At 39.7% G+C, this 26,199-nt stretch overlaps 1 protein-coding gene across 1 annotated transcript in view; it reads left to right on the top strand.

Moving 5' to 3' along the window:
* Positions 1-26,199, top strand: part of LOC103800680 (A disintegrin and metalloproteinase with thrombospondin motifs 12-like) — a gene marked incomplete at its 5' end in the record, with an annotated part of 57,237 nt that overhangs the window by 20,105 nt on the left and 10,933 nt on the right. The window contains 5 exons of the mRNA XM_009073065.1: positions 4,218-4,462; positions 5,807-5,948; positions 12,985-13,111; positions 21,076-21,286; positions 22,931-24,076. Coding sequence (XP_009071313.1) covers positions 4,218-4,462; positions 5,807-5,948; positions 12,985-13,111; positions 21,076-21,286; positions 22,931-24,076 — 1,871 coding nt within the window. The remainder of the gene's footprint in view (positions 1-4,217; positions 4,463-5,806; positions 5,949-12,984; positions 13,112-21,075; positions 21,287-22,930; positions 24,077-26,199) is intronic.

Below are 26,199 nucleotides of genomic sequence, written 5' to 3'. Positions count from 1 at the left end.
CATAAAACCTTCAGGTTCATAAATTCAGTATAGGCAGCAAAACTGTACCAAAGCATGCTGGAGTCATTGGCCAAAAAATGATTTGAAGAATTTTTCAATGTTAAGTGGCATTGAAAATAAAAAATCAAAGCTAATATATTCTGATTTAAATCTTTCTTCAGAACCTAAGCTCAACAGGGCCTTTCTTGGGTCTAGTGTTGCAGTAGTATGTATTCTGTCTGCAAGTCGATTAAGTTGCCACATCAGACTAATGACGTGCTAGGAAGGGAGTCGTGATAATTCAGCCTTTCACTGCAGGGAAAGGCTGCAGGGAAGGGTGATGGGTTTTACCTGGAGTCTTCCTGCCTCATGTTCAGAAAGAATTTAAGGTCTGTATGATTACTTGCATTTTCTTTAAATTTCTTTGTCTTTCCCATGGTTGCAAAATGAGAATTGAGATGCAGGGGCTTCCAACAGAGCCACAGGAATGGCAGCATCATCTATATAATGGATTCCATTAGAGTTTTCCGGAGGGAAAACAAGTCAGAGGCCTGATGTGCACACATGGTCTCAGCTGTTGACACTAATATTAATAAGTACCTAGTCTGCACTTTGTTTTCAGGTGGTTTGTTTGAAAATCATTAAGTTGCTTCAGCTGAACTCTGATGGCAGAAAGGTTGCAGCATGAGCAGGGAATGAAAAAGCAAGAAGGTGTAGGCATGGGCAAAGAAGTTATAAGCTCTCCTGTTGTTAAGGTAGAAGAATTCTGCTTTTATTTTGAGATAGAGTATGTAAAAGTCAAAATCCCAGACTGTAAAACTGTGTGCAGCAGAACATTTGTAAGGTGTGCAAACTCCTTGGATGGAGAGTAAATTGCACTGCTGGTCAAGGAGAAGCATTGGGGTAGGAGAAAAACTGAGGCACAAGGGGATTTAGGACTGTAAAGTGCAGGGAGTGTGGAGTAAATGGACAACAAATAGGGAGAATGAAGTTGTGAGGATTAGACAAAGGGATCTACTGAGGATGGAGGTGTGTCTAGGAAATGAGTGGTGGTCAGGAGGATGGGTAATCATCTTGTCTTCCCCCTTTTGTGTGTGTAATGGCAAATGAATTTTCCAACTTTCAGTAGTAAGGGGACAAGGCTTTAAAATTTATGAAAAGTAGGAAATGATTGAATATACAATAGGGATAGAGGTGTCTCACTCTGCCAGTCAGAAGGCGAGATAATGTGCATGCACTCCTGTGAAGGGCTGCATTTCAGCAAAGTGATTGGCAAACAAGGAAACTGTTATTGAACTCACCCTAACCTGGAGTCTTATCCACTTTCTGTTGCCTCCTGACTTGGCTGGGACTGAATAGATACGTGCCGTGGTCTCCCTGCTACCCCAGTTTCCTTTTCATGCACCCAAAGTGCAGACAGAGATCTGGTACATTCCTGCACCTAGCTCCGAAATGGAGTCTGGATGTAGCCATGAAGTAAATACTGATCTGAGAGACTGTAAGGTCTCCTGGATCCTCACTTACAAAACTGTCTCTGGACTATAATTTTTTCCCCATTGCCATCACACGCTTCAACACAACTTCTATGCCTATGAAAGGCTCTGTGCAACCACGCATTGACTTGCAAACCTGATAAGCCACTGGGAGCGTGTGCTGTTTTCACCATAATATTCTTGTGGTAGTGTTTTAGAGCTTGGCATAGAGAAAATTGTGTCACGGGAACGTGTATTTTTAAGAGAGAGAGACTTGGAGGTACTGCAAACTGGAGAGCAAGAATAGGAGCTGTTGTGATAAGGAGAATTAGTCAGATGTGGTTATTTTCTGATCTGCAGTGCTGTGCCGTGCCAACGGCATGAATAAAATTACTCCTCTCTCATAGCAATGGCAAAAGAAAAAGAAGCTGTTCAGTCCTGGTAGATCTGTGCCTACAACAAGGGTTTCATGTATTCATGTCTGTGTGAGGAGCATATAGATTTAATGTTCACTAAAAAGGGAAGGATTGATAGCCTCTCAGGAGTTGCCAATTCACAGATGTGCAGAAGCACCCACAGTAGGGTTGCTCCAGGATTTAATGAACGCAGCATGTAGGTAAGACAGCTGATGTTTTGACTGTTATTGAAACTTGGATCTGTAGATCCTTATCAGTTGAAACTATATAACAGTTAGATAACCACCATGCATGTAATTTTAAAATGAAATTTTATTATATTGAGAAACTCAAAAGCTTGCTGCTGATTAGCTTTGTTTTCAGAATCAGATAATTTGGAAGCAGTGAGGCTCTGGGAAATCAAGAGGTAATTAACTGGTGAAAAAAGGGAGTGCCAGGGAGAAGGCACTGTGATATGCTGACCAAATGGCAACATCTGTAAACCATACAGTTGCATTACATTTAAAATCAGGTTTGTGAGCAACTGCAAGTGATTCAGACAAAAATAACTATGCAAAATCTGGAAAGGATACAGATTTTTATGTTGCAGCAAAAAGAAAATTGTGTTTTATTGTTTTTATACTTTGGGGTTTGAACAAATGTTATACTGATTACATCTGAAAAAAAACCCCAAAACTACTGTAGAAGGACACCAGCATTGCAAAGCCAAGCTGTCAGGACATGACACAATTAAGATTTTCCATGCTGTGTTAATTTGGCCCAGTTATAAGTATGCCTTCTAATAAAGTCTTTAGTTACACAATCACACACTGTGTTCATAACATATCTTCTCTGCAGTGAGTGAATAGGACATTTGGGAGAATCATTAGACTTGGTTACTTACAATAGACCTAGACTGCTGATTTCCTGAATAATAGAAGTTATTCTGTGAGCCTCCAGATCTTGTTATTTCACTCACTTGTGAAGGACCAAAATGTTTGGATTTCCACAGTCAGTCTAGGAGACTGGCAAAAGGTAACATCCAGAAAACTTTCCCTCTTGCACATCAATAACTGGACATCTATATATGTAATTATATATTATTAAGGCAGTGAGGAAGGTCCTGAAGTAGACAGATCCTATTTTGTACCATAAGCAACATGTGACGTTTTAAGCAATATTTATTACCCTACAAGGGAGCTGCAAGGAAAAATCAGGTGTTAAAGGTGTGCTTATGTACAACAGCAGGTTGTTGTACAGCATACAAGTAGCTCTGGTAGGTGGAGAACATTGATACTGAACATTGCTTAGTATGCTCAGTGTGGTTTATCTCACTCATGTAAGTGAGTAATCAAAGGTGATAAGCTTATTTCACAAGAAAGGTGAACAGGATGTGAGCCTCAGAATTTAATTCTGAGTAGTGTGTGATCACAACTGGAGAGCCACTCATGTTGCAGTCTAGAAGTAAACCAGCATGTACTGCAGCTCACACTCCAGTGCAGCAGCTTGTACAGATGTCATCCATCCAATTTTTAAAGCCCAGTCAGGAGCAATAGCAAGAAAGCTATCTGAGTTTGTGTTCAAATTTCTATCTGAACTTCCTGGTTTTGCAATTCAATAGCACTAGCAGTTCCCTGTAAGGTGAGAAGCACAGAGTTTGATGTCATATATGGCCTGTGGTGTGAACAAAACTCTGTAATTGATGCTCTGGGCTCATTCTTAACACACAGATTGAAAATCTCTTAGCAGGTAACTTTACACATGAAGAGCCCTTGTACTTTGTTATGAAAATCAGTAATTTATAAAAATGTGTTCAGTTTGTTGTAGTAATTCGTGGCATTTGAATTATTTTTGTTGTTGTTTTTGTAAGGCTATCTATAAGAAACAATCATAGAGAAGTTAAATTACTTAAGAGAAGGTACCTGGAATTATGTACATACCTGTATGTTGGTGACAGAGGAAAATGTTCTTTGCAAATTGAAAAAACATTTCCTACATCGGTCTGTCAGCTTTCTGGGACTCCCTGGCATTTCTCCAGTTTGCTCACATTGCAATATGCCAAAGCCCTTGGGTGTGGTTATGGAGATGTTGATGCTCACCCGTGGAGTCGATTTCCCCTGATACAACTCAGAAAGTCATTCACCTCCATATCCCTTCTAAATGCCACTGTCATTGCCTGAACACTATTCCCCAACTGGTATTAGAAAACCTGGCTTGAAAAGTCACACAATTAACAAACTGAAATAAAAGCTCTATGATAGCACATTTGTATGTATTTTCAAGCAGAGCTGTTATTTTAATACTCTTACAAATAAATAAAATGCAATGACATTTCTGTTGTTCACCTCTATGAACTCTTCTTGTCTCTTAGGATATGTTGATATTGGGCTAATCCCGAAAGGTGCAAGGGGAATCAAAGTCATGGAAGTTGCAGAAGCAGGAAATTTCCTTGCTGTGCGAAGCAAAGACCCAGAAAAATACTACCTGAATGGAGGCTTTATCATCCAGTGGAATGGTGAATACAAAGTGGCAGGCACAATATTTCAGTATGACAGAATAGGGGATCTAGAAAATCTGACTGCTCCAGGACCCACCAATGAATCAATATGGATTCAGGTAAATAGGAGATCACTAGCAGAACCTGCTGAGTTTGGATGGCAACATAATGTGCTGTGATTCTGAAACTGAGGCTGAAACTGTAACTGTACATCACTACATAATTCACTTTATTAGCATGCTGTCTTGGCAAAAAAAAGGTGGACCTGTTTCGGAAAGCAGTAAGCACCTTGCTTGAGGGTTGTTCATGCTGCCTAAAAATACATGTCCTGAATCATAGCCTGATGGTTATTAAAGGCTAGTATTAATCCTGTACTGCCTCCAGGCCAGGGATCCTGCCATCTATAATTGTTCAGTCCTTCGCCTCAACTTCTTTGTCTCTTGTGCCAACTTAGACCAACACATGGCTGTGATGTGAACCAGATCCAGATGAAAAATGTGTTATCACAAAAAGGGAACTGATGTCAGGCTTGAACAGTGAGAGCTAGGAAAGGCTGACAGCAGTGACAGTTTTCTTACTGAGTGAGAAAATACAGCATTACATAGCTAGATTAATAGCTTATGGTAAGTGAAATGATTCATTGAGCATCCACCAAGGCTGCTTTCTTTTGTTTCTTTCATGTTGCTTCATGTTCACCAGCTTCTGTTAATTCTGGAAAAAAAATTTGAATTGACACCTTGTTCTTTGAAAGTATCTCTCTTGGCTTGTTTGTCTGTGTATCCACCATGCAATTAAAGTATTAGGGGTGTGATGGGAGCCACTTTCGCACTTTGAATGTCTGATGAGAAGACACACCTAATGGGTGCTCAATCTTTATTGTTAGTAACAAGGACAAGGAAACAATTGGGAGGAAGAGTAGAAGTTCATTGCTGAGGTCTTTTATCCCTTGATGATGTTTATTTTCTCTCTCTCAGGTAAATTTCTTGAGTGGCTCTTCTCAGCTGGAGTTTTTCTTCTTAATTCAGAACACTGAAAAATAATATTAAAGCAGTGTCTGAATAACATCTGTAATTTTCTGACCTAATGGTTGTTTCATAGCAGCTATTTCAGAAGGTAGGGAAATTATAATTTGTAATGGTGATAGGCAGTAGCTCCTGATGAGCAGCATATGGATGCTTTGGATGGACTTTGTATTATCTCTTCTTACAGTCAATAGAATGCCAGTTAATGCTGACCCACTTATTTCCACCTGTGCTTCCAAAAGTGCATGGCAAACAACTGTGCCTTAGAAAGTTACATGTATGCCACTACCAACATACAGACAGAAATTTTGTGAGTCTGCTTTTCTGAACTGGTAGTAGGCTCGAAAATGGGCTGCTTTAATTCTTCCAGTTTCACGCTTTGGAAGTCTTAGGCCAGTGGATTATTAAAACCATAAGTAATTAAACAAACCTTTTTTTTAGCTACTTTTTCAAGAAACTAACCCTGGAATCAAGTATGAATATACTGTACGTAAAGAAGAAAGTAATGAAAATGAGATTGGAGAGCCAGAGTATTTTTGGCAATATGGAGACTGGACAGCCTGCAGTGTAACCTGTGGAAGAGGTAATTCCTCACTTCCTTTTTCTGTAGAATCATAGAATCATCAATCCTGGAAGAGATCTTTAAGATCATAAAGTTCAACCATTAACCTGTCATTTCTCTGTAACCCTTAAATCCTAAACTATATCTTCCAGCACCAGGTCTAGATGACTCTTAAATAATTCCAGGGTTGGTGACTCCACCACCTCCGTGGACAAGAAAAAATATGCTTCATTTCTGTCCTACCTTGACAAACAACGTTTTCTGTGCTTTTCTCAATAATTATTTTATGTAAATAATTTCTTAATAATGATTTTATTTAAATGAGTCTCGAGAACTTACATGTCTTTGCCACTCTCAGTACAATGGCTAGGGTACTGTTGCAGTTATATTGTAGCTTTGTTCAGCCAGACAAGCAGAATGATCACTATGAAGTAGGCTCCAATAACAGGTCTAGAAGTTTGTTTCTGCTACACAAAACATGCTAGCAGGAAAACTTTCTCTGAAGTACCTAATAGATCAATGAGATGAAGTTAATGTTGGCAGTAATCCAACAATAATGGTAAAAAGTGTGAAGGTTTCTTTACAAGAGTAAATTTTTTTCATTCATCCATTGTAGGAATAATTTTTAAAATGTGAGGAAAAGGTTGTGTATGAAGGGAAGTTTGCACTTTGGGGAAGGGGATTGTAGCCTTCTCTATGAATTGCCTGAGTTTCACTGGACAGAAAGAGTCTGGGGATGGGACAGGAGCTTTATTCTTTGATCATCTGTGTGAAAACTGTGCAGACAAGTAGAAGATCGCTGTTACAACCACTGGACAAAATCTTGAGAGAGGTCTTTTCTCTTTTAATGCCAGGGTAGTATCAGTGGGGCTTGATAATTACTGTTTTTTTAAACTACTTTGCAGAATGAAAGAAAAAGACAAAGTTGTAACAAATCCAGTTGAGATGCTAAAAGCAGTTATGATTGCAGGAGTAACAATTTTTAAATCCCTCCTGTCATGGAATCCACAAAACGAATGCATTTTCAGTGGATTGAACAAATGGCATTGTATGGCCTAAATTTCAGAAAATTAAAAGAATTTTTAGAAGAATAATGTAAAATATCCCATCACAGTAACATTCCCACATTATTAAAAGCATTTTAATATATATAATGGGCATATTACAGAGATATGTGTTCATATATATATGTATGTTTGAGCAGACATATGCGTGATTTGTTTTCTGGGGCTTTTTTGAGAAGTCTCTCAACACAAAACACCATGTGCTTTCTGGTTAGCAGAAAACCAACCACCATTTTCTTTAAATAAATACACAAAACAAGTATTTTGCTTAATTGTGTGCTATAAGTTTTACTGCTGATGCTGGTTGTGAATAGTGTTGAATGCAACAATTGCTATGGTTTTAAAAAAGAGGTGGGATGGGGAATAGGGAGGGGAATGTGTTAGCAGACTCTTTATTTTGTTGTTTTGGTGGGGTTTTTTATATCAGCTGCACTTTTCCCAGAACTATTTCTCACTAAGCAAATTGTAACCCTGTGCACTACCTTCTGGCTAACAAACTGCGTGCCTTGGCTTTGACTTCTAACTGCCAAGTGCATTACGTAAATAGGGGGCTGTGGTATGTGAGGTTTTTTCAGTCCTTATTTACTAATTGACTTCCCTGTTTGCTGTTTTTTGGCTCATAACAAATGGTTTTTGAGCTTATTGCCTTTTTCTTAGTATAAGTAGAAATTACAAGTTTCAGACAAGATTATGGACTTCCTGACATTAGTTTGCAGGGGAACCAAGAGGAGCATCACAGTTCAGAAAGGGCATAGAAAACTCACCAGTTGTCTGCATTCCTTCATGGACAGAAGAAAAGAAATTAATAAACCCATAGCCCTCTTTCTTCTGAGATACATATATTTTAAAAAGTAACTGAACCGGTCTAAAGAAGGATGTAGTCTGCTAATGTGATGCAGTCAGGTTATTGTCACTTACTCCCTGCCCAATGAAAAAGGAGAAATCCTAGCACAGAGCTTCAGTGGACCAAAGTACAGTCTGTTTGCAGTTCTCTGCAGGTAGCTGATGTTTAATCTGGTTGTGCTCTGGGCTATCTGAATGTGGACCATGCTGTTCATAGAACTATTAAGGCTGGGAATCCAAGCGTTGACCAAATGCAACCTTGTCAACTAAACTATAGCACGAAGTGCCATGTCTAGTCATTTCTTGAACGCTCCCTGGGGTGGTGACTCTATCACTTCCCTGGCACTGTATTCCAATGCTTGGCAATGCTTTCAGTAAAGAATTTCTTCCTGATGTCCAACCTGAACCTCCCCTGGTACAGCTTGAGGCCAGTGTCTTCTCTGCATCGGTCTTCATTGACAAGGCTAGCCCTCAGGGATCTCTGACCCAGGAGACCAAGGAAAAGGAATCTTGGAAGGAAGACTTTCCCTTGGTCAGGGTGGATTGGGTTAGAGAACACCTGGACGTCCACAAGTCCATGGACCCTGACAAGATGCATCCACAAGTGCTAAGATTGCTGGCAGACATCGTAGTGATGCTGCTGCTGATCATCTTTGAAAGGTCAGCAATGAGAAGAGGTGCCTGAGGACTGGAAAATAGCAAATGTCACCCTGCTCTTCTGAAATGGCAGAAAGGAGGATACAGGGATCTACTGGCCAGTCAGCCTTGACTCAATCCTTTGAAAGAGTCTCTATCCACATGGAGGGCAAGAAGGTAATCAGGAGTAGTCAGCATGGATTCACTAAGGTAAATCATGCTTGACCAACCTGATTTCCTTCTATGGTGAAACAACTACCTGGATAGGTGAAGAGACAGCTGTGGATATTGTCTATCTCAGTTTTAGCAAGACTTTTGACACTGGCTGGCTCATGTTCAGCTGCTGTTGACTAGCATGCTGAGGTCCATTTTCCACTGGGCAGCTTTCCAGCTACTCTTTCATAAGCCTAGCATAGCCTGGGATTGTTGTGACCCAAGGGAAGGACCTGGCACTTGGCCTTGTTGAATGTCACACAGCTGGCCTCAGCCCATTGATCCAGCCTGTCCGGTTCCCTCTGTAGAGCCTTTCTGCCCTCCAGAAGATCAACACTCCTGTTGTCATATTAGCTTGGCACTAAATCTGAGCTAGTTGACAAAAACACCATGAATCATAGCTGGAGCTTTGCAGCAAGGAAGGTATATTTGGAAAATTTTATCTTTCCATCATTATGGAAATTTGGAAATGCTAAAGTCTTGCTACACTTAGCAGGTAATATGGGCATGGTAGTATTTGTTGACTTAGAACCAACCTTTCTCTGACTTCCACAGAACTTCCTTCTGGCTTTGAATGATGAGATTGATTTTATCTGAATGTTCGCTCTGCTTTAGATTCAAAATTTATTGCTGTTGGCAGTAACATGCCTGTTGTGCCAAACCTCTGGCATTTAAAGTGTTTTGTAAAGTTTGTAAGATAAAAGTGTATCGAAGTAGGCAAAATCATCTTCTGCTATGCTTGTGCTACATGACAAGTATTACTGAAGACAAGCCTACAGATACATAAATCAGAGAAGTTGTACTTACTTAGTCTAAGGTTAGTAGTAAATTACCTTCAAGGATTATTTCAGTTACTATTTGGTAAACAATAAATCAGTAGTTTTTTAAGATAAAAAAGAGGGCCAAGAAAGGTGAACTGTTGAACTAACTTTGACAGAAACGGTCAATGAGAGAAATTGATTCTTACCTAGATGTTTGTTCTGGCAAACTTGTATCTGCCAAAGACTCAGTGTAGATCCTTTCATCACCACTGGTCAACAACATTGTAGTAAATCCAAGGACACGCTGGCTTTTTGTAGCCACAGAGATCAGGACAATGCAAACAAATGCGTTCTGAAGCCAGGAATGTGAAACTGAGTAAGGGAGTGACAAATTGGACTACAAGCAGAGGAATGAGCTGATGCAGGAAAGTTTGAGTTGTCCTAAGAGAAAAAAACCTCTGGTTTTAGCCCTATGATACAGCTCCTTATCCAAGGGAAATATACCTGGAAAAACCCTCAATGAAGAATTATGACTTTGTAGAGTGAAGCTGTCTCTTTGCAGAACGAACCCAGGGCAGCTTCCTGAAGATACTTTCCACAAGATTCTTGGCCTTAAGGTAGCACCATGCCTTGCCTTGATGCATACCCTTCTCCAGCTCCATTGCAGCAGCAAACCAGAAGATCCAAATGTGCTCGTGTCTTCCCTCATTCCCTTTGTGTGCCCCCGTCTTTTGTAGTCTAAAAAAGGGGGTCTGGCCAGTCTACCATAACACCATTTAATGGGGAAAAAATACTGTGTGAAAAATCAGTGTTTTCTGTAGCAAACATACCTAATGCTGCATGCAGAGGAAAGGAGAACACACTGCAATACCTGATATTAATTTGCAATGTAGAAAATAGATCAGTAATTGCATTGCCATCAGGTTCATGGCAAACAAGCACTGAAGGAGATAATTTATAGTAAAGTCTGTAAGGCTTGCTCTGTCCTGGGTGCAGGGCAGGTTGAGTGTCTTCCTGCCATTTGCTTTATGCAGACAAGAATTGCTTTGCAGTCAGAATGTGTGCACACTGGACAGAAGCACAGCCAAGAGCATGTCCTTCCAGAGCTTGCTGTCAAGACAGCAACTAGAGCCCTTAAGGTTTTATACAGGCAGATGAAATGAATGTATCACTGAGGGTTTTTTTCTAGACCAACTACCTATTACTCTTTCTTTAAATAATCACAGAATCACAGGATAGACAAGGTGGGGATTACAAGTATTAATCCTTCATCCTTGTCTAAAGGCTTTAATCATGTTCCTTAGAACCAGCTTGAAGTGGCATTAAACATAAGAAGCATAACAGCACAGCTGCAGCTATGGGAGAATATTGAGCAACATCAACCATTTACTTCTCCATAGATAGCATCAGTAATTGGCAAATTTTCAAAGCTTTGCAAAAGGACATAACTTAAGATTTGTTTGGGGTTAATAGTTTTGTGTCCTCTAAATCCTTCATAACTGTTATCAAGGCCGCTTTGCAAAATTATCTTCAAGTGTTCTTGAACTGAAATGTAGTACTAAACTTGTAGTGTTGATTTTAGAAAACAAAGGTCAGTGTATTTCCCATTGCTACTACGGGTCTGAGTTTTATAACACTTAGAATGCAAAGATTGACTCTTGTATTCTGTACATAACTTGTGCATGCACAGAATATAATTTGTTCATTCAAATGCAAAGTGAACTCCTTGCAGAGTATCTGATTTAATGCACAACTGAGACAGTCACATGTTGAAATGAGTTCTACAATCAAATGTGCTCTTTTGCATGCACCTTTGATACACTTGCTTCTGGCCCTTCATTGGGCCTGTTGTTCTCAGCCTTAATTTTGCCCAAACTGAGGGCTATGCAGCCAACAGATTTCTAATCTCTGTTTCAAAAGCCTTCCACAGTCAGATGACTTTAAACTGGCACATTTCCTTGCAAAACAACTGAGAAATCAGTAGCTGAGTGGGTGAACTTCACATCTAAAAAGTCCTGCATTAGGGATGTAGTGTCACAGAGAAGTAGAAGCAATCTCTGAGCAGATTTAGTGAAATGAAGACTTTCCTTTGATCTGGCTGTTGTCATTCTTGTTTTCTCTTTGGTTTTTTCCCCAGAAATATTTCTAGGTTTGTTTTTCAGAGAGGTGAGATAGTACACATCAGTGTGGACTAATTAGCATCAAGGTCAGAGAGAAGTAAAAGTGGTGAAGGGAGGAAAACAGCTGCCTCTCACAGCCCTATAGAAACAGTGTTTAGGTTTGAAATTTTTTCTGCAGTTTAAGTATATTTAGAATATTCAATCTGTGAATGAAATACGATATTACACATTTGAGTTATGTAACCATGTAAATATTTGGTAGGGCAGGGTCAGCGTGAGGTGACTAGTTTTCTATTTTTGCAGTATTTTCTAGTTCAGCTAGCTGAAGCTGAAAAAAACAACTGTTCTGTTATGTCATTACATGTATACCTACATATATATGTGTGTATCAATATATGCATATAGGATTCCTTCCAGCTTTTAGAACGGAACTTCAAGAAATTTTGAAACTACAGTGGGAGTTCACATAACTTCCATAATAAAAATTGTTTGTGTGAATAAATTAGTTTTTTGATGTCAGCAATCAGCAAATGTTCTATGAGAATGTACAGCTTCAAAAGTTTATGGTGGTTTTAAAGTGAATTACAGCAGCTGAAATGACACTAAAAATTTATCAAAGGAAAAGCTTATTTGTATTTGTAACAGCAACATATAATAATTTTGAAAGGAACAGAGACATAATTCTGTGAACTGCTTTGTTTACAGCTAGCAAGAGGGTTGCTGAATAAATATTCCAGTTGCATTTACCACAGCATAAAAGAGAGCACTGCTCTCTGGGAGTCATACACTGAACCAAAAAGCTTTCTGTTGTTTGAAGTCACTTAGGAATAGGAGATTGCCACATGCAGACACATTGCAGTTTTATAGCTACTTCCACACTGTGTGCTCTGGAGCTTGAAATGCCTCAGTCCCTTAATTTTCTCTTGTAGGTGACATTAATGACTGTTCTAGAAAAAAACCCTTCATGTCTGGAGGAGAGTCAGTGATCAAATCTTATGCTATAGTCATTAATTGTTTTGTATGTCTCAGTCACAAGTCTGAAAGTGCTCAGAAAGTGAAAACATCTCCTCACATAATCCAAGAAGCATTCATAGCCCTTCAAACCTGCTTCAGGGCCTGCAGGAGCCCTTTCTGAGGCTGACAACTGTATTGAGATTAAGGAATGTGCCTTCTAATGTGTTGCATGAGCTATCTGATCCAAAAGAGCTCTGCTTAACCCCTTTTAAAGGATTCTAATACCTCATGTAGCCCAGATACTCAGCAGAACTGATTTTCACAGCTGTTACTGTATTCTGGAATGTGGAGGTGAACCAGTGTGTACTCCCCATTCTGGAGGATTTCTGCAGCTCATCCCCAGCCTAGCAGGATTATTTTTTCCTGTGGTTTGTTTGGGGTTTTTTTTTTTGTCTTTCTCTTGCAGGGGTGCGGCGCCAGATCGCTCACTGCGTGTGGAAGGGAAGCGGAGCGATCAAAAACTCCTTCTGCGATCCAGCAACAAAGCCGAACGGGCGGCAAAAGAAATGCTACGAGAAGGACTGTCCACCCAGGTAATGGATACTGGGAGGGTTCTGGTGACGTCAAATAGCAGCCTTATTCAAAGGAAGATGTTTTCTCTGATACCAGTGATGCCGAGAAAAGCTGTAAAAAAAACTACTCACAGACTTGCATCTCTGAGTAGCAGGTATTTGTTTATTCAGCGCTGGGCACAAGGGGGGTCGCTCCACCAAACTTGTGCAACTGTTATAGCACCTTTCTTTATATTTATCTCTGAAAGTGTTACATATACATTAGGTTGCTTAAACGCCTAGACATATTCATAACCTGTCCCCGCTTCGTATTATAATGAGCTCTAAACTCATTTCCATGCGTTTGCGCTTGCGCAGTATCTTCAGGTGGTCATGGGCAGGGGTCTTCCTGGTCGTGGGCAGGGGTCTTCAAGAGGAAGGCTAGTAGTCATCATCAGCTTAAACTTTTCACCTCGTCCCTTAGCACATGTGCATTATACTTGTTTTTTTTGCCAACTCAGCACTCTTGTGTGTTAATAAGCTAAAGCAATCCTAAATTTAGTGTGCTATACCATTGGTAAGATAAGGTAACACCCTGTTGTGAACTACTGTCTTGATTTATTTCTTCCCTTGTTCACTCAACAGGCCCTTAATTGCCTTTTGGAGCCTACTTTGTTTACCCACCCAGTGCTTCCTTAAATTCTTTCCTTGGGGCCTACTCCTCTTATCAATTCCTCCTTAGCTCTGGTCAGTATCCTTTCCTTTTGAAGTATGCATGTCAGTGTGGAGCAAGCACAGGCAGGCAGTGCCAATTGTTTAGTAAGCAACTTCCAGTACATCATTGATTAATCTTTTTAGCTTCTTTGTATCACCAGATTAGGGTGGCATCTATAGTCTACCAGGCTGAGAGCTTCCGCTCACGGTCCACTTCTGCAACTGATTTTTATACTTTCTTTATAAACGTTATTGGCATCATTTTATCATGTCCCTTCTTATTTTTAACTTTTAGCAACATGCGACTTTCTTCATTCTATGATCACATGGAAATTGCTTTTTCCATTAGTGTTATTTCCATAACACTATCTTAATTCATCTTCATCGCTGTTTTTTCTGTTCTACCATTTTAGTGAGTACAGTAAGGAAAACTAACCACAGCAAATATTCCAGATTTTGGCAGAACTGTGGACTGTATAACAGGTGCAGATTTGTTGGAAGGGATCAATGTTGGTTTTAGCTTCATGCTTTAGGTACTGGAATATCTTGCTTTTGTCTTTCATTGTCTTTGAAAGTTGTTTATCATGCTGTTTGCAGTAGTATACTAGTCTTTCCCAAGCAATTCTAGTTCAATCAGAATCAAATTGAAGTCATGAGTCCCTTAGAGTTCATTGTGTTGCATTTGCCAGCAGTGAATTTCATGATACTTTAGTGTAAAACGTTCTGCATGGCTATTGTTATTAGTTGTTTCCAAGTATCTTCACAACAGTATATGATGCCTCCTCTGGAATTACATCTTTGCACTTGCAGCCTAGATTACCAGCATTTCATAATTCTTTGTAGATTGCTAGGAATTCAATTAACAGTAGATCAAACTGATTAACTAGTTGACTAGTTAAGAGCTGAGACTACTCACATACATTGGAGTGCTTTTTATTTATGACATGTATAAACTGTGCTATTAATTCCAGGGTTTTAAATTAACTCAATTTATGTCATTGGTTCTAAGTGAAGAGATTATTCAGACCTGCTCTTGGAAGTGAGGGACCAGAATTTGGCCCTTCTTGAGCAGATTGTAGATCTATGTGATATGTGAACCATGCTCTTCTGCAGAAATGCTCTCATGTGCTGCTGGCCTGAGTGATGCTTCTTAAGCTCATTCTGCACTGCAGAGGGAAGCACCTGCCATCCTTCTACGGCCAGCAAAATAATGACAAAATGCAGTGCAGGAAAACTATATGTATTTGGTTCTAGAAACATGCTGTATATTTATTTTTCTCTTAATAACATAAGAGTGACTGTAGTAGTTTGACCAAGGGACTATCTAAATCTCTCTCTGTTCTGGCTCCCAGCAGGTCCTAAATGCCTAAGGAAGAGTAGAGGCAAGGCAAACATAAATTATATGTCTTCCTAATACTCTTCCAGCTTCCAACTGGTTTTAATTGAAGGTATTTCCAGAGGATTTTGTGGGTTGTCTGATTATCAACCTCCTAGGATTCTTTCTTCCAAGTACTTTCTGCAACTTTGCAGAACTTCTATTATATAAAACTGCCTCTGCAAGAAGTTCCACAGCTCTATTGCCTACTGTGGAGCATCACCTCATTTTAATTATTTTGAACCTGGCTATCACTAACTTCTTTTGGTGGCCCTGAGTTCTTCTGTTGAAAGAGATGGCAGTGAAGACTGAAATACTATTCACCCCTCCCAAGCCTTTACTTTTGCACATCTGCTCTCTGTTCAAAGCTGTAGTACCAGCATGGGATTTAGTTTCCATTTACTTTCCATGACACATGTGTTACCTATAATCCAGAAAGATGGTTATGCATTTGAAATGCAAGGCAATTTAGTGCACTTTGTTAGTTCATTGATTCTAAAGAGATCTGAACATTGGAGGAAGGTGTGACTGTCCCATATGGCATGATACTGGATAGCTGAGTGTCCACATAAAGCTACTAAAGACCAAGTGTTCTGTAGAGAGGTGGCTAGGCTCTATGCTTGAGGTGAAGACAACACTGATAAACACAACACTGCAGAAGACCTTTATTTAGTGCTGCAGTCACAGAACTGAAATGGTTGGATGACTTTGCACTTCCGAACAGTGAACTTTACAGTGAACAGGTTTTTTGCATGAAACATCCTGTCTAAAAAAGAAGGTTGTTCTCTTGGATAACTTCCCTTTGATGATTTGCTAAATCCCACTGATGGAAAATATTCTACCATTAAATGAGCTACTAGACCATCAGATCAGAAATAGATAATTTATCAAAAAGTAGCAACAGACAAAAATAAAATATTTGTGACTCTCACAAACCAGATCTTACCTCATTAATCGATTTCAGAAAGTTAGTTACAAACTGTTTAAATTACAGGCTTCCCAGAAGTCTAAGTCTTAACATTTTTGTTTGTTAGATGATTTGTTCTACATTTATTTTACACTTACTATTACAATTATTGTTACACTTTCTGTTAAAATAAATCAGAGAAAAATGAATAAAATATTAAAAATATCACAATACATGTATGCCATATTTTGACTCAGAACAAAATAAAGATAGCTGGACAGATGAGAGTTAAAATGTCATACAACCACTCATATATAACTTGAGTGATATGGCTTAGCAGGAGTGCAACAAGACTGTAGTATAAATGCATGCTTTTTTCCATGTTATGGAGTTTGGTTTCCAGTTACGTCTCTTTTTTAGGCAAGTATTTAGTTCCACAGTTATTAATGATAAAAATCAATAGATATACTTGAAAATGAGTGAGGTTTCAACTACTCATAGTGTTGTCAATAAAAGTCTTCCTTTCCCCTATAAAGAAAATTGCCTGGAACCTTTGTAACCTGACTACCCATTTGGGCAGAGTAAGCATAAATAGATTAGTTTACGAGTACTTGGAATCTCCTGCTTTTTATCTGGTGTTACTGTATTGTCCTCTTTCCAGACTTCTTGGTAGACTTCCAACAGCATAACAAGAATAGGAAATCTTGTTTCTAGTATAACACACAGAGGGAGGATGAATGCTGTGTTGGTAGCTGCTGTGCCTGATGCTAAACAAATACATAACGAAAGACAGTATTTCTTTAGGTGTGATATGGCATGGTGAGGGATACGGGAGGGAGGGAGAGAATATTCTGCTCCATAGGCATGAGTATAGCAAATTTTGATTCCAAAATCCCATGATGCTACTTTTTCAACAGGATCCACACCTCATTCAGAACACATCATCTAGGTATAGATGAGGACTGTGTAACAGAGAAGGCTTTCGGGCTCTGCCTCATTTGTTACAAACCTTGAAAACTCAGAATGAGAGGAAAACAGATAGGTCTCATTTAAGGCAGCAGAATGCCACTTGAAAAAAATCAGATTTTCTTCCTGCCTCTGTCCTAGGCTTTATTGGAGAAGAGCTGAGCACTCATAGCTGCAGCTGAAAACTATTTGAGGTTATGTTTTCACCTGACTGCTCTCTGCTATGACAGTCTCAGTAAAATTAATGCTTATGGAAATTAATTTCCCAAATCGTGCATTTTGCTTGCTTGTTTGTTAATACAATCCTTCCATGCCATGCCTGCCTGTGGAGATAAGACATTTGTTTCACTTTTCAGGGGCCAGGTGATGCACTAATACTTAAGAACCAGTCAGTTGCTGTAGTGGTAAACATCATTAGAAGCCATAGGTAGGATCAAGTATTGGATGGCGACTCCCATCTGGCTTCAGTTTCTGCCAGTTTGTCCCAGTCTCTCACCACAGTCAGCACAGATACCTGCTGGTTTTCTTTCCCTTATCATTTTCTTTGCTAAGCATCTCTCTATTTGTAATCTAAATAAAACATTGTTTATAACCCACCCAAAGCAAGGCCTGTCTGTCTAGCAGTGCCCTCCATGGTTTACTGTATGGCTGGGAGGTCCAACAGCCTGGTTATTTCAGCTCAGAAGTTGCACATTTGAATCTCAGATTGCTGTGTCAGTTGTGGATGTGTGCTCAGCATCAGTTTTAGTTATGCCTCTGCAGTGTGAGGAGACAGCAAAAGCTCCAAGTAATCTGACAAAGCTGTCACTTCGGTGCTGATCCCTTCTGTGTGGTCCAGAACCTGCTTTGGGACACCCTGTACCAGAAGTGACAAATGGGACAGTAGATGTTTTGCTGTTCCTGTTTTGCCTTTCTTTGTCTTTGGCTGAGATGCCACAGTTCCGGTCCTCAGCAGGGACAATGAAGAGACAAGAGTGCATGTGCTTCCTTGTCAGGTTTCTCATGTATTGTAGAATGAAAATAGGAAAATACGACATCGAAAATTCCAGTTACTGATAAGAATAAACTTCCAGTCATAGCAAGTGTTTTGAAACGTGCATGACAAACATGATGTCAGACAATTAACTGCTTGGCTCACCAGTACTGTCTGTTACCTGCACTGAGTGAGGAAGAACTCTACAGAAAAAGTTACATGACTAAATGTAACTTAAGTTTGATCATGATCATAAATGTAACTGAAGTTTGATCACCTTCATGATCAAATTTTAATTCTGGGATTTTGTAACTGTGGAGCACCTTACTTTCTTCCATGTTTTTTAAAAAATGTTTTGTGTACAATAATTAATCACACACCATTGCTGCTGCTTGATAGGTTCTGTTGTAAGCTCTGATAATTTATTGCTACGAGTTTCGTATTTAAACCTGCAGGCTGTTGAACCCTCACTCAGAGCCACTTGAAAACAGTGAGGGGAAGGGCTGTCAGCTTAGCATGTCTGTGGCTTGAAATATGTGATCTGGTTCCACTAAAATTAATCGGGTGTTTGGAAACAAGATGCAAGAGTTGAAAACAACCCTGAAAGAGCTTGATTCAGGTGGTGACAATATATTATTCTCTTTTTTATTGCTGCGTTCTGCTGAGGTGTGCACACTTCTTACCTACTTCTTAGTTTTATTGTTTACAGAAACCTGGAAGAGCAAGAAGCAATCCAAAGGAAGGCAGGAGGAAGAGAAAAATATTTTGAATGGTTTTATTTTGTTGTCATTTTTGCTGGTTGTTTTTGTAGCTATTTTTTTTGTTGCAGCAACACAGACTTCTCCACAGGATTGTGGTGGCAATGGGCTGCAGTATAGAGGATGTAGCAAAGCAGTTGGTGCCTCACAGATCTTCTAGGGTAATTTAAAAGGAAACGCTGTAGGGTTTGATAACTAAAGAGAAGGAAGATAAGTCTAGGTACCACAGAGAAGACCAAGTGACTGCACAAGTAAGCTGTATCCATGGTTGGATTGCTCTAAGTCTAGACTGTTTTGGGTTTTTTTAATTATTAGGAATAGGTATCGATGCCTTCCACATTAGTTATAGCTCATTTGCAACTTATGAACAAATTAATTAAGGAACATTGAAACTAGAGTGGAAAGGAGAGAGAAACTGTCACCATGAGTATTGTGTTCAGTTTTGGGACCTTCACTTAAAAAAGGATATTGAGGCACTGGAACGTGTCCAGTGAAGGGCAACAAGGCTCATAAAAGATGTAGAACACATGACACATCATATGAGGAACAGCTGAAGGAGTTGAGTTTAGCCTTGAGAAGAGGCAGCTCAGGGGTGACCTCATGGCTCTCTGCAACTACCTGAAAGAGGGTTATAGTGAGGTGTGGGCTGGTCTCTTCTGCCATGCCTGCAGTGAGAGGACCAGAGGGAATGGCCATAAGCTGAGGCAGGGGAGATTCAGAGTAGATGTTAGAAAACATTTTTCACTGTTAGAGTGGTCAGGTGTTGGAATAGGTTGTCCAGGGAGGTGGTGGAGTCACCATCCCTGGGAGTGTTTAGAGTTTACGGCGAAGTGACAGGTTAATGGTTGGACTTGATGATCTTAGAGGTTTCTTCCACCCTTCATGATTTTATTATTCTATGAGCAAACTGAAGAAAGCAAAAGTGCAATAAGATGGGAGATGAAGCAAGGGGCAAAGTCTGTTATACATCTGGATGTTAAACTTTGATGTATTTATCAGAATGGGATTATTTTTTCTCTACGTTTCTGGACCTTAAAAGGAAAAAAACCCAATAGAATGTTGGTTGTAAAAAGTAATTTTTTCTGCCTTTTTGTCTAGAAAGGTGTTTTCTAAATATATCCCTACTTTGTTTTCCTCATAAGGCTTTGTCATGTCCTCCTTCAAAACTCCAGGAACAAGTAATATTGTCTAGGAGCTTTTGTGGTTTAGAGTTCACAGCAGATTTTTTATAGAGCAGTTTGAAGCTGTGTTCTTGTCTAGGGCACTCTAAACTGGAAGGAAAAACGCTTCTTGTGGTTTGATTCTTTGTTTGTTTGTTGTTTTTTTGTAAGTATAAAGGTAAATACTTAGCCAGATGTTACAGTTGATGCCAATGCTTCTCAAATAGCAGAAAACCAAAACGTTTTGCTCCCCTTTCTTGTCATGAAAGGCAGGTATGCAGATATTCAATTTACTCTGGGTCGGCATGAGAAAAAATAGGTGGATGAAGCTGGAGAAAGGCTAAGGGAAACCAAATATAAAGGGGATGGCTCTTGTCAATAAGGTGTTTCGTATTGGCAAATACTGCATCAGAGGAAACAGTTATTGTTAATTTGGTGGGCCATTGCATACCACATTATGGAAGACTGACTTTAATCAGGAAAGAGACGCATAAGGGTCTTGTTTTGAGTTCCTGAAGGAACAAAAGGCAGAAGAATCCAGCCTAGTGCAGACCTGGATACTAGGCCCAGAAGGACAGCACCACACTGATCCCACATGGGTACACATAGCATGTCTCTGACTAACTTGTTTTGGGGGTTGCATGCCTTGCTGCTTTCCCTTATAGAGGTAATACAGGGCCAGTTTGAGCACTCGTACAGGCTGTGAAGACATGTAAGGGGACCTTCTCCACCTCTATGCTGTCATTGCAGACCCCCCAGTTGTTCTCATTGGTTAACTCTTCTGTACTGAGGTAGCAATAAACAGATAAACAGTAGAATAGAGTAAATAGATTACTTGCTTAAATAGACTTGCTAGCAGTTCTTCAAATTTGGATTTGAAACACCATCTACTCCGTGACTTCTTGCACTTCATAGAAATGTAATACTCAGTACTCACTTCTGTCTGAGTGTCATGCCTACTTCTGTCTTTCAGTGACTGGTACTAGAGCACAGGGCAGATGGGAAAACTTGAGTGATCTGGACTTACTGTGAAGAGCATGTATCTGGACCCAGATTTTAAACTACTGGTTCTTTTTCTTGTAATCTCTGACCTTTTCCTTAATGTGCTTGTGATGGGTTGTTTTATGATGTTTCTCACACCCCTGGTTTTCAGGTGGTGGGCAGGGGAATGGCAGAAATGTTCAACCACGTGTGGCCCAACAGGCCAGAAGAAGCGAACTGTACTTTGCATCCAGACGGTGGGATCTGATGAGCAGGTGCTGACTGTCACAGAGTGCCAGCACCTGCTTAAACCAAAGACTCATCTGTCATGCAACAGGGAAGTCTTGTGCCCATCTGACTGGACAGTGAGCAACTGGACTGAGGTAAATTTGCATCAACTGAAATATTGAACCGTTTTTTCCAGATGACCTTTTATAGTCAGCAGAGAGGGCCAATGACCTGCCTTTTTGCTTTCTTTTTTAGTATAATTTTTTTTGCTAAACATGTCTTCACAAATCCTTTGTGCAGAAAGTAAAAAGCAAGACTGCTTGCTAAAGACCTCAGCGAGTGTTGTGTATTAACTGTTTCTTGACTTGCTGATCTTTTGGGACTATAGAACAGAGTGTGCTCAAATGCTAAAAAGTCTGTGTGGCACTCATTGCTGCTGTGGACCAGACTGGGGGGGAGGCTGTATGTCATGTCTGTAGGCCTACAAAGAGGCATTTTTGCGTTATTTACATTCGTATCTCTTGCATTCATGATTCTGCCTTTTTTTCCCCATAGTATGCAAGCTTTGGAGATATGTGAGCATTGTTCAAAGCTGTGTCAGGGGAGGTTCAGACTGGACTTTGGGAGTCATTTCTTTACTGGAAGGGTAGTGAAACACTGGAACAGGCTTCCTAGAGAGGTGGTCAATGCCCTCAGCTTATCAGTGTTTCAGAGGAATTTGGACAATGCCCTTAGCAGCATGCTTTAACTCTTGGCCAGCTGTGAAGTGATCAGGCAGTTGCACTCAATGATCACTGTAGGTCCCTTCCAACTGAAAATACAATATTCTATTATATTCTGTTCTTTTTTGAAAATTCCTCTCCCCTCCTTCTCCTAACTTTTTTTTTTTTTCACTAGGCTCACTGATGTGAGATCAGAACTAACAAAATTCTGTGACAGTATGAGTTTGGTTTATGCTGCTCACAAACCATAATTGCAGAATGTTGATTGTTTTGTTAATTGAGTAATCACCATGTTTTAAATTCCAGGTCAAAAGAGACTGGGGTTACATGACTAGCAGTACAATTATGTAGAAACAGCATGCTGCCAGTGCTCATGTGCCATTGGACTATAGTTGCAACTTACTGACAAAAATTTTTATGTCTGTAGAAACTGGAGAAGGAGTGTAGGACAGACTATTTTGCCTGCACAAATGACAGGATTGTCAGGAGATTTGTAACTGCAGAATGTTCATAATTGGTGAATGTAAGAGAGAGATTTTACACAGATAAAACTTCCTTTTGCTCTAACTTATCTGTCTGTTAGAAGATCATTCTGTGTCCTACAAACTATACATACTTAATTAGACAGATAATGAGGATAGAATCTTGTAGCCATTCTGAAATCTCAGCCAGTTCTGGAAGACAGTCATTACCCCAAAAAGTTAATAAGGTTGGATGTTCCTTTTAACTCCCTTGAATGCTAATGTAAACCACTCAAGTGGTAAAGTCTGACAAAATAAGTGAATTGTGTTTCCATGTAAGATGCAGCATAGTGTTAGTAGTTGTCTTCCTCAATAAGCAAAATCCTTTGCTGAATAATTTCCTAAGTCAAATTGCAGCTAATGTGAAGTTGCATAGCTCTGAGTACTGTCATATAGCAGAACATCACTAGGATGAAGAGCTTATTCTTCAGGAAATGCTTTGTAATTGATTATTTATAATGATGCTTCTTTATGATACATCTGATGTCATCTGATACTTTCTGATATGTGCAGCAGAATGAAGAGGGGGGATACATTAATTCTATTTCATTTGCAGTGCACAGTCACTTGTGGTGGTGGAATAAGGACTCGTAATGTCATTTGTGCCAAAAATAATGATGAGCCATGTGACAGTTCCAAGAGACCAAACTCTAAGGCTCTGTGTGGTCTCCAACAATGCCCTTCTGCTGGAAGATTTCTGGTGCCTCCACTGGCACCCAGAAGAGGCAAGATCATCATCAGAAAAACAACTCCTAACCCCGAACGCGGTCTTCCTCGCAGAATACTCAGACCAAGCCCAAGACCCAATACAACAACAAAAATACCCAAGCCTGAAAGTGTAACTCCCTATTTGCCTACATCCTCTGGTTTGGGTAATATCTCAGGAACAGAGGCAACAGTCAACAGAACATTAAAAAATAATTTTGGTGGACCAAGTGATGTTTACAATTACCTGGTTGTTTCTACTGAAAATAGTTTACATCCAAATACTACTTCACAGCTTCTTCATAACAGCTTAAGTCCTGAAATTATTAAGCATGCTGAAAATACTTCTCAAAGTGAGCCAGTTTCTACTGTAGAGAGTAAGATGCAAAGAAGTGAGGACACTACTGTTTCCTTTTTTACCAGTAATCCAGAAATCACTTCCAGCTATGATTACTTAACTGAAGAACCTGACAACACTGATAGGCCACTTGGAGTTAGCAAAAAAATGATTGATCTCTCCTACAGCACAGAACTCAATCCTGAAATCAGAACCAGAAGCACAACCCTAGACACTGTTCCTCGTGTCCTTCAAAATGAGAATGTGACTTCCCAGTCTCCACCAGCATCTCATCACCAAGACCCTTCTATGCTCCTTCCTGCTAGCAGAGCAGCACAAGGGTTGGCATTTCCGACAGCAAACTATATCAGTCTGCAAGTCGATGTGCCTGTTGTAGAAGTACCTACCCCACAAGCACTGGTTACAGAAATGCCCACAATGCTTGGTCATGTACCAAGAGACCAAACTGACAACAGAAGAGAAATAAAACTACCTGACACTATAACTACCAGCACACAATCCTCAGCTCTTAAGCATTCTCTGAGGAACCAAAGTGCGACATTTGAGGGTGCTTTAATGAATGTCACAGAAAACGGCCAGTTAATAACATCCAACAGTTTGCTTGGTGATGCCTACTGGATAGTAGGCAACTGGAGTGAGGTAAGTTATTTTTAACTTGTAAGAAGTGCGGAGTGTGAACAGCTGTCTGACCTACTGCTGAGGAAATAAAGCTTCTTAGTTTATCATGATTATCTGAAATCAGTGTCTTACATTCCTTTGAAATGCTTGTCACAAAAAGAGTTGGTAACTTGGAATATCTAATATTAGACTGCTTATACAGAATGATTGTAGTCATCAGGGAGCTTGGCCATATTTTACAAATTTATTTATTATCCTTCTGATGGTAAAATTCTATGTAAACAGAGTTCTTTTTATGCTAATGGATTTTATATTCTTCAAATCATGATGCCTAAAGTGAGAGACTTTGGATCTGAATTATCTCGCTTTCCTGATGGTCTATTTTACCAAGCCAGACAGGGTCAGATCCGGAAACCCTCTTACTGTAATCTGCCTCTATGTCTCAGTATTGATGGAGAAGTTATTGAAGGCCTGTTTCTCTGTACCTGCTTGCTCTTGGATCTGCCTGGAATTATTTAAAATCATATAAATACAGGGCCAAAAAGTACAGCAAGAGATGGCTTAGTCTATCCCATGGCAGTGGAGGCACAGCTAAACCACCAAGATCATGTTAGTGCTCTCTGTCTTGATGCAGCCAGTGGTTAAGACCCCTGCTATGTCACCACTATGTCAGCAATTGTTCAGGGCATGCAATCCTGATAGCTGTTTGAAGTTTCATCTTGTGCCTACCCATGGCCAGATGAGAATGACCTTAGTTTCCCATGTTCTAGTGGAACAGTTGAAGCATGTGTCCCTGCATGTGTCCAAACACCTGCATTTAGATCTGCTTGTATGAAACAGTCTACATGAGAAAGTCAAGGCAAAGGTTGTGCTCCCAAGCCCACCACAGCCTGAGCAGAGACCTATCATACCGGGATGCTGTAGTCTGTCCCAGTCATTCATTATTTGCCTTGAAAATACTTTCTTTATATGTACTGAAAATGAAAATTCTCTTTTATTGTGTGCAGACTGTGGAGGACAGTTGTCTTCTTAATAACTGTTTTGGGGTCTGATTTCTGAATTATTTTCAAATTTTCCTTGTGTTTTCTAAATATCTGGTGACTTTGTTGTGTTTGTCTGGACTTCCTTCAGTTTCATCACATGTTTTTTCATCAGTGGTTTCATTGTGGCCCTAGCTGACACAGGACAAAGAAAATGGAATAATAGTTACAATTTTATTTATTACCCTCTTTGTGAATGCTGGAATGATATTTGTCTTGTTTTGTAACCATCTCACTTTGATTTATTCAATTTGTGGTCCATTGTAAACCCTGGATAGCTTAATACAGTATTTCTATATCAGCAGATGTTCTCAGTTATGTTTGGAAGCTCTGTGTATGTGTGTGTGTGTGTGTGTGTGTGTGTATGTGTGTGTGCATAACAAGTTTTCCCTAAATGTAGTACTTTGCATAAATTTTTTTATTTTCAAGTTACTGTTTTTCTACAATTTTTAATTTGGTGAGATGCCTTTGAATTAAGATTTCAACATTCCTGCCCACTCTCCCAAATTGTCACCATCTGCAAATGTTTTGCGTGCATGCTGTCTGTCATCATTCTATTGGTTAGTGAAAATACTGAAGAGTGTGACTCTGGACAGAGCCCTGCAGGTCCATATTTGAAATGTCTGTTTATTTTGACACTGTATCACCGAGGACCGCTTTATTACAGTTTTTTCAGTTAGCTGAACACCAATCTTGTAATTATTTCACCTAGACTATATGTCCATCATTTGCTAGAAGAATGCTTTGTGCAGACATGTAAAAGTGCATCACACCAGCTGGCTCCTTACTTTCATTAAGCCATGGACCCCTGTCAGAGAAGGATGTTAGGCTCAATTGAATAATTTCTTTTAGATAGTCCATGTGGGCTTTTCTATAGCTTCATCTTCTTTGTTAGTATTTGCCATTTTGATCTTGATTGTTTAGTAATTTGGGGTTTATCATCTTGTGAAGTAAAGTTAGGCAAAGCATTCCATTATACCACAGACAGGACATTTCCTGAAGATAGCTTGAAAATTGTTCTTAGAATCATAGAATCTACCAGGTTGGAAGAGACCTCAAAGATCACCAAGTCCAACCCTACCGTCATTACTAGACATTGGCATT

Source organism: Acanthisitta chloris, unplaced genomic scaffold, assembly GCF_000695815.1.
Source record: "Acanthisitta chloris isolate BGI_N310 unplaced genomic scaffold, ASM69581v1 scaffold9324, whole genome shotgun sequence".
NCBI lineage: Eukaryota > Metazoa > Chordata > Aves > Passeriformes > Acanthisittidae > Acanthisitta > Acanthisitta chloris.
This window is presented reverse-complemented; position numbering and strand designations above follow the sequence as displayed.